Raw genomic sequence first — 8709 nt, 5'->3', positions numbered from 1 at the left:
TCTTACCCATTGCATTTGATGAGGTAATAAAAAGAGAAATTAGCATATGAAAATTTCAAAATATCACTTGAAATGTATTAAAATCTACAGAATTCCTACAGCAACTATAATAATGTCATTCTCCTTTTTCGTAAATGAATAGTTGAATAGTTACATTTTTTTTAAACATATTAAACCTATATTAATTATATTAAAAAAAATTAAATTTTCAGTTTTTTTACATAAATTTAGATTGTTGTTTTTTTTTTAATGTCTAAAATTTCTTATTTTAAAATTCAGATCTTGAAGCAGATACATGGGTGAAATTACTGGTTCAAGAATCATTTTTACCTCAGCCAGGTTTGGCCACTGGCGAACCGGATGTATTAAGTCCAGGAATACAAAAGGAGTTACAAGGTAAAAAATTGACTGTACTGATTCTATTAGAAAAATCTCAGCAAGGTAAAATATTTTAAATTTCTATAATAATTAACAAAAGTAATTGTTATTTTTATCTCCAAGTAGTATTGACTATTGTATAAAATTATAGAAGAAAAAAAAATTTAATGGCAGTGTAAACATTATATAAACATAAAAGAATATTTTTGTCTGCACTTAAACATCCCAAATTTTTCTGTACACAATATTTAATGTGATGACAATAAAATTTCTCGTAGTTGACTGGATTTCCATATTAAAATTACATATGTGGCACGAATGAAATATATTATTGCTTGCAAAATGATGTCTTTACATTTCAAGTGATTATTAGAAAACATGTATCTGTCATTACTTTGTAAATTTTTTAAACTAATGATTCATAAAAGCTGTTTGGGCCAGAAAATTTCTAAAATAGTTTGGAAATTATCTTGTAATAAATATGAAGAAATATTAAATTCTGAAGACTTGTGATTAACAGGTGTTTAAAGTAGCAGCAAAATTAAAATAAAATGCAAATTGATTTTGTCAAATTTTTATCTACTTAATCAGCTTAAGTATTGATCATTTTAATATTTCTAATTTAGTTCATCAGATGAATTACTAAAATTAATAAATCTTATCAAATTGCAAACTACATATGGAAAGAAATAATGGCCATACTAACTTAAAATGTTATATAATTATTTTAAAATTTGTGTTCAAATATAAATGTTTTAGTCAGTTTCAATAATCATAAACTTAATACAGTAATGTTTACATTGGAATTTGTTATAAATGCTTAACAAATCCCAAAGTAAAATATTTTAAATTATTATACAGTTTCCATAGATAAGGAGGTAAGAAGTTATTAAGATTACATACAGACTGCAGATTATATTTTAAGGAGAGACAAATATTTTTATTATGACTGCATCAATTTAAATTTATATGAGATAAACTTTAATATATATTCATTTGAAAAACTGAACTTGCAACTGGAACTCACTTATGCACAAATGAAGTCTCTGTAACCTATCTAACATGACATCTATATATTCTCCTTTTTTTTTCTGAAATATATGTAGTCATAATAGAAGATGAAAAACTTTCAGTTGCCAATATAGACATTTATGTCACTGCTTACTTTTTGAACAATTTCATCTACACATCATTCATTGTCATCTTGTCAGTTTGATGAAAATATTGAATTTAGATATGATTAGATCTGTTAGAAATTTAATTAAATTTCTTAATTATTAATAATAATATAATGTAAAGAAAAGTTACAATACTTCAGGATGAATTTTTTTCTTAAATGCTTTTAATAAAAACTTTGTTTTATCTTTGAAGTATCTAAAAGCTCAAATTTATTTTATTTTGATCTTATCTGTTTTCCTCTTAGAACAATTTCATGTTTATCTCATGCCAACACCCAAGTTAGACGAATTTGGCGAATGCTTACTGCAGGTAACTCATGAGAATATATATTTATGGGACATTAGTAATCCTAGGTTGAAATTGGTTGCTTGGCCACTCACTGCACTTAGAAGGTATGGCAGTGATCCGACAAAATTTACTTTTGAAGCAGGCAGGTTAGTAAATCGTTTTTATTTTAATACATAAATTTACAATTTAATTAATCCACAGTAATTATCTTTCTTAAAAAATAACTTTTAGACACTGTACAACTGGTGAAGGAATGTTTGTATTTCACACATTAGAAGGAGAAAAAATATATCACAAAGTACACCAAGCAACACTGGCAATTGCCGAAGCTCACCATCGGTTACGGAAAAGTGAAGACAGAGCAAACGGTGCAGTGCAGTCTCAGGTAAAAACGTTCTATCAAATTAAAGTATTGTATGTTTTAACTTAATACTAAATAAATTTTGTTTTCTCAACTCAGGAATCTTCAAACAGAGTATCTATTCAAAGTGCTCCCAGTTCTCAAGATACTTCTTCTTACAACAGTGCATTAGAACTGCAAAATTATTTTCAAGATGGTGGGCAAGTTGCCGTTGATGGACAACCGAGTACGAGTGGTGGTAACAAACAACAGTCTGGAGACGATGCGTTTCGCAAGAACTTACAAGTGCCACCACCATCATCAAAATGCAGCTTGCGTTCTCATTTATTACAATACACCTCAAAGCAGTGACAAATCACATCTTGAAATGATAGTAGAGAGATTTGTACAGATATGGAAACAGCAAACTGCATTGAAGTTGCATTTAAAAAGTACAAGTCACATTGATACACTTATATTATTGACTTAAAAGTCAAATTTTTCAAGGCAGACTCATGATAATTTTAAAAGACTATTGTTTATGTAAATGATTATTCAAAGTTATATTAACATACATACACACACATACATACATACACACTGTTTATAAAAGAATATACATTACTGAAATTCATAAGATTACTTCCGTCCATAGTTTTTAAAATTTTTTGTTGTAGAACTCCTTTCAGTTTTTAAATTTGTATATTAGAGGCTTTTTGAGAAAGGTCTTATTGAATGTTAGATGCTGTTTAAAATAGTTTATATTATTTAAAGGAATTTATATTTCCATTATTGGAAGGACAATCATTTTTTTAAAGGATTATTTTAAAAAAATAGAGTTTAATAGATAAAATTAACACATTTGCTACATTTTATCTAATAACTGTCATTTGTAAATGTGTACTGAGAGAAATGATTTCATGAAGGCCATGAAAAGAAAGTATAGGTCATAGCAATTTGAATAGCATGGCTGTGATTGACTTTCTATTTAATGCAGTTTATAATAAAAATTAGCTAGATAATATGTGTAGGCAGATGTGTTAATTTGTTATTTAATATTCTATGTGCAGCTGATAATTTTATGACAAAATATTTAACACTTGTTGAGATATATATATACATATATCTCCTTCAAGTATTCCTGAATTGGAATGTCTAAATAGATATTGATATTATTATTCTTTAATGCATTTGTAAAAATTTTTATTTTGCTAATTGTCTTTTTAATTTGGCATTCTTTATATTAATTTTTATAAAAGTAAACATCCCTTAATGCAAATGTACAGCTAATTCAGTTAATAGTGTGTGATATGACAAATTTGTTAATATCAGATTGTTTTGCATTTCTTGTTAAATGGAATTATCGTCATCTTCAATTGACAAATTTTAGTGTCTGTTTACTACCCCTGATGAGTGGTTTTTGTAAAGATATATATAAAATCGTGAATATCATTGCATTTCATAGAATTGTTTATCACATTTCAGATTTTTAAGTATTGTAAACTTTAAGATAGATATATAAAAACTTAAAATGTAATCATTTGAATAAAATATTTAAATAACAATTTATAGAACAATTTTTGTCTACTTTATATTTGTTTTTATTTTATAACTTTGCAAGTTATTTCAACTGTATGTACAGTTCTTTGAATTAGCAGACAATATTGACAGAGGAGTAACATTTTAAAGAGTTTACTCAACAGCTATTACCAACTGTCACAAATTCACACAGAGGAAAATATCTGTGCCAGGGATAGTTTCGGATATTAACACCCTACAGTTTGACTTGACACTTCTCATATAAAAATGCTATGCAACAACAGTTCATTGCAATAAAAACTGTCAAGAACACTTATGACCCATCTTTTTACGTAATTGGGTTTTGTGAAAAACAAAAATAGTCGATTAACAATTTTTACAGTTAGTCTGTGGCACAAAAGGATTGAGTTATTTTTGTAATATGCCACTGAACTGGTGCAAATTATATATAAATACAATTATGCAACATTTGCATTGCTCAAATTCTTTAATGCAGAGATTTTTAAAGAAATATATTTAATTCATAATTTTGATTTGAAGTTATATCGCTGGATACTTGATTCTTTTGAGATCTTATTCGTGATCCTATCATTGAGACCTTATTACAAATCAAATTGTGCTAATGCCATTTTGCACTTTATGCAGATCATGAGCGATATGTCTTTTTCAATGAAGATTTTTACTTTTAGATGATACAGATAAAAGGCAATATTTTTATAAAAAATTTGATTTTTTTTTTCTCTTTTTAAAGTAAGTGCTTTATACTAAATCTACAAAATTGACAAAACCCATTTTCTCTTCATATATATATATGTTTGTATATAAAAACAATATGGAAAAGGCATTTTGTATTTGTTGATAAAAAACTAGATCCTGCTCTGTGGTGGGTGAATCATGTATCACAAAATGTGGCTTTTTTTGCTCGATCCTGCATTATTATTGTAGCAAAAGGCACAGCTGACAAGATGGGAACACTGACACACTATTAGGTGTTATCAGATGGCATGACTCTTGAGTTCCATTGTGTTGTATCTTATGTAGGTTGTCCTTTGATGATATAGATACTAAACGATGCATTAAATATATAGGCAAATGAGGATTGTGTGATCACAACCAAATTGTCGTAGTTCAGTCGAGAGGATGTTCCGGACAGGAACGATTGACTTCAAACCAAGCATCGATACAACTACAGAATTAACCAAAATTACTAAAATTATTTTCATTATAACAAAATAAGTCTCAAAATGTTACTTATACTTAAGAATTATGAAATTACATTGTCAATTAGTACTTACGTTTTATGATATATACAAAGACAGGGTAATCTTGCAATTGTATCCCCTTGTAATAATTCTTCCAAGCAAATAACACATTCTCCTTTATCTTCTGTTAAAACATCCTCTGCAATATCAAAATATATGGAATAAATTATTTGATAATGTGAATTAACATGGTAAGAATAATTAATAGATAAAATTTGAAGTGATTTTAAATATACCATTATAAATTATTCTTGGCTTAGTGAGACACATGACTAAATGGCACTCTACGTCATCTGGTAGAACAAATTTGGAACAAACTGGGCATTTAATACCTGTAATGATTATTAAGATAATATTTGATCAATCAATATTTAAGAGAATTAATTTCCAAGAGAAAATTATAGTAAAAATATATAATTAATTAATTAAATTGTTTAAAACAGTAATGCCAGAACTCTGGTCTATAGACTAGATCCAGTCTACAAAGATGTTTGAGGCATTTGATTTAAAAAAATCATTTAGACTAGAGTTTTATAAAATTACATAATTCTCTAATATGCCTAACTAGCTCTTGGTTACATCAAGTCAGAAAAATAAATCTTCACATACTTTTACAGATAAGTCTCATCAGGGGTGTCTGTATACTGGGGCAAATTGTCACCCTTTGTCATTGGGTTTAAGAAAAGAGAAACCCCAGAATAGCTCTAAGGTTTCATTTTACTTTAAATTATACTGTATATTTTATATAACATATGTATGTATGAGGTCCTTTTTCGTAGGTTGTGCCCCCTTTTTTATCATCTGCAGGTGCCACTGTATCTCAACTTATAAAGTATTTTTTGTAAGATAGCAAGTCCTTAACTTGCATGAAATGCAGTTAATTCATTCTGAAAGTTGAAAAATATTTTATTTTGAAATTGTACAATATAGCCTTATCTTTTAAAACAAACAAACAGTTACTCTTGAGAAGAAAGAAAGAAAAGAGTTTTTGCCAAGCTGAAGCATTGCAACCAATGAATCCAAATAAAGATGAGGACTTAATGTTCTTCAAATATATAAATATGTTTGTGGCTTATTTATGAGCTATGCACAATTTGTCCTGCTGATAAAAATAAGTTTGGGTAGCACTAGTTTGAATGTTCCCTCATTAGTTTACATGCTTTTTTTTACATTTTGTGTGATTAGATACAATTATATTTATGACATAACTAAAAAATAATTGAATTTACATTCAAAATTATGATTCAGACGTGGGGAAAAAATTAATTTTTTTCCCCACATCCCACACATTTTTACGTAATTACTGTAGAGTGATATCATTAGATAAAATTTTTTGCATATTATATTCTGTAATAAAAATACACATTGATTTTAAGATCAATAAAATAAATATTTTTAATATGAGAAATTTTATTAGAAAAGAAAAATCATTTATTAAAATTAATTTTTCATTAAATTTCCAGAACAAATACAAGATATAATAAAAATTTCGTAATTGCGCAATTTGTTTTGATCTCTTACTTAAAAAGAAATATTGATTATTCAATTATCTTACAATAATTTAATTAAAGTGAAGTATGAAATTAATTATAATCATTAATAAGTAAGATATATATTTAATATTAAAAGTTTACAAAAATTTACTGAAAAATTTGTAAAATACATAAACATTTATTAATTATTACAAAAATTATATACAATTATTAAAAAGTTTAATTTTAGTATTATTATTAAATTATATATTTTAAAAAATTAAATTTAAAAAAATTTACTAAAGTGAATAAAAAAAATTCAAAATATTTTAAGTAGTTTTAAAAATTAATTATATTTTCAAAAGCTTTTTTTGAATGTATCAATTATTATTGAATTTAACCTGATTACTCTCCCTTCAGACTAATTAAACTGTTATCCTAATAATTAACTTCATCTTCAGTCAGACAATACAATCCCTAATGAGAGTGTTGTCAGACATGTCAATGCAGCAAAAGAACAATAACTGCTTTTGCCAATTATATTGGAATTTTCCAATTAGAACACTGCACATAACAGTGATAGTATACAGAATTCATTTTTGGAGTATATGAATAAATGATGCATGACATTAATCTTCTTAATGCAAGAGGATCTAACACAAAGCGGCTTATAATTGACAAAATTAAAATACTTTAAAAACAAATCAATAAAAAAATTTTGTGTGTGCAGCGAGATATTCTGAGTTAAAGAATAATTACAATATACTGGATATATTTTTTTTATTATGTAAATAGCAACATATTGAACCTGTTATATAATGACTAAATTATGTAAATTAATATTTTATTATATCATGTCATGATTATATCACTGGAAGTTTGCCATATTACTTTTAGTTTTATGCTGTGGCGAAATTTAACTTTTTTTTTTTATCTTAAGAATCATTTTACTAAATAATCAAAAATTCAATGTTTAGAAAGTTTCTGAACTTATTATTTCAAGTACACGAATTTTATATTAATAGATTTTATTTTGTTTTAAATACTGTCTATTATATTCATTTTTTAAAACTAATAATTAATAGTAGCATAATTCAAAATTATAGTTTTCTTATGGCTATTTATATATTTAATTAACTATATTAATATTTTAAAAGTCTCATATACTCCCAACTATCTATACAAATAACATTCTTTTATTATATACATAATTTTGTAAGAAAAATGATACTTGCTGGATAAGTTTATTGATTTATCTTTCATCTAATAATCTGAACAAATAGAGTAGCATAGATATTAGCAAACTATACATATTAGAATTAACCTTTTGAATATAAATGTGTAAGAATTAATTATATATCATGATATGATAAAAAATATAAATGATATCATTATTTTATCATTTTAATATTAAAAAAAAATGCAAAACTAAACTTTTTATATTATTATTTCATTTAATGGATATTTAAAATCAAATTAATTTTAAAGAAATAATTTGATTTGAGGAATATTCTTTAAATATATTTTAGTTAAAATACATTTATTTAAAAAGATTCTGTAGATCAAGTAATGCTGTAAGATGCAGATAGCTGTCAAGTGCTTGTGTCTGGAGATAGAGATGGCCCCTTTTGCCACTTTTTTTTTTTAAACAAATGAAATATGCAAAATGTGTCCTTATTAATGAAATGCATAAAGTTTTTATTTTTTGTTAGTGAAAATAACATTAATTAATAGGGGTAGCAACTATTATGGCCCCAAATTTCTCCAAGTTCAGGAAAAAATCTCCACCTTCCTCTCCTCTCTGGGTGTAGAGTATTGGAAACTGTGGTTAAATGTGATAGAGATATAAATTCCTAAATGGATGTCTAGTCTGACAAGAGAAAAAACAATTAGAACTGAGTAAGAGTTCAAAAATGGCTGTAATTGGAAAGAAAATGGAGTGCAGACAGCTGACTTAGACATATAGGACAATAGGAGGATTGATCCAATAAAAAAGGTAAGATATATTTGAAAAAAAAAAAAAATGTAGAGAGAAGAGAGTACTGAAAAACTTGAAATTAAATAATAAAAACAAAAATAGACAATATAGATAATTCAAAACAAAGGTATGGAGACAAATAAATCTGAAAACCGATTCCAAATAGTGTGGTGATAATTAATTAATATCTGAAAATAATGTTAAATTAACTGTTAAAAAAAGAAATAAAGTTTTCACAACTGGCAATGTTGTTAAAACAGTAATAATGATTCC

At 26.0% G+C, this 8709-nt stretch overlaps 2 protein-coding genes across 3 annotated transcripts in view; one reads left to right on the top strand and one right to left on the bottom strand.

The window, feature by feature from the left end:
• The first annotated feature begins 253 nt into the window (after positions 1-253).
• On the top strand, positions 254-3750 carry LOC111632372 (docking protein 6-like). The gene is made up of 4 exons (XM_023376785.1): positions 254-396; positions 1802-1991; positions 2077-2230; positions 2306-3750. Exons 2-4 carry the CDS (start codon positions 1822-1824, stop codon positions 2555-2557), a joined length of 576 nt encoding a protein of 191 aa, XP_023232553.1. The 5' UTR covers positions 254-396; positions 1802-1821; the 3' UTR covers positions 2558-3750.
• A 12-nt stretch (positions 3751-3762) lies between these two features.
• Positions 3763-8709, bottom strand: part of LOC111632371 (E3 ubiquitin-protein ligase znrf2-like) — a 17840-nt gene continuing 12893 nt past the window's right edge. The window contains exons 2-4 of one of the 2 annotated variants that reach the window (XM_023376784.1): positions 5223-5318; positions 5020-5125; positions 3763-4931 (exon numbers count right to left, since the gene is read on the bottom strand). In XM_023376784.1, the coding sequence (XP_023232552.1) occupies positions 4919-4931; positions 5020-5125; positions 5223-5318 (215 nt within the window). In that variant the 3' untranslated portion in view covers positions 3763-4918. The remainder of the gene's footprint in view (positions 4932-5019; positions 5126-5222; positions 5319-8709) is intronic. The other variant, XM_023376783.1, reaches the window with a different exon arrangement.

The sequence above is a fragment of the Centruroides sculpturatus genome, unplaced genomic scaffold, assembly GCF_000671375.1.
Source record: "Centruroides sculpturatus isolate CEXI.00-Female unplaced genomic scaffold, Cexi_2.0 scaffold769, whole genome shotgun sequence".
Classification (NCBI taxonomy): domain Eukaryota; kingdom Metazoa; phylum Arthropoda; class Arachnida; order Scorpiones; family Buthidae; genus Centruroides; species Centruroides sculpturatus.
Note: the sequence above shows the minus strand (reverse complement) of the source record. Positions and strands in the feature narration are given on the sequence as shown.

What these genes read in the sequence shown, in the direction of transcription:
- LOC111632372 (XM_023376785.1), top strand. Translation starts at nt 1,822, where the DNA reads ATGCCAACACCCAAGTTAGACGAATTTGGCGAATGCTTACTGCAGGTA. An exon ending in TTTACTTTTGAAGCAGGCAG is followed by an intron (nt 1,992 to 2,076) that starts GTTAGTAAATCG and finishes AATAACTTTTAG; the next exon opens with ACACTGTACAACTGGTGAAG. An exon ending in ACGGTGCAGTGCAGTCTCAG is followed by an intron (nt 2,231 to 2,305) that starts GTAAAAACGTTC and finishes TTCTCAACTCAG; the next exon opens with GAATCTTCAAACAGAGTATC.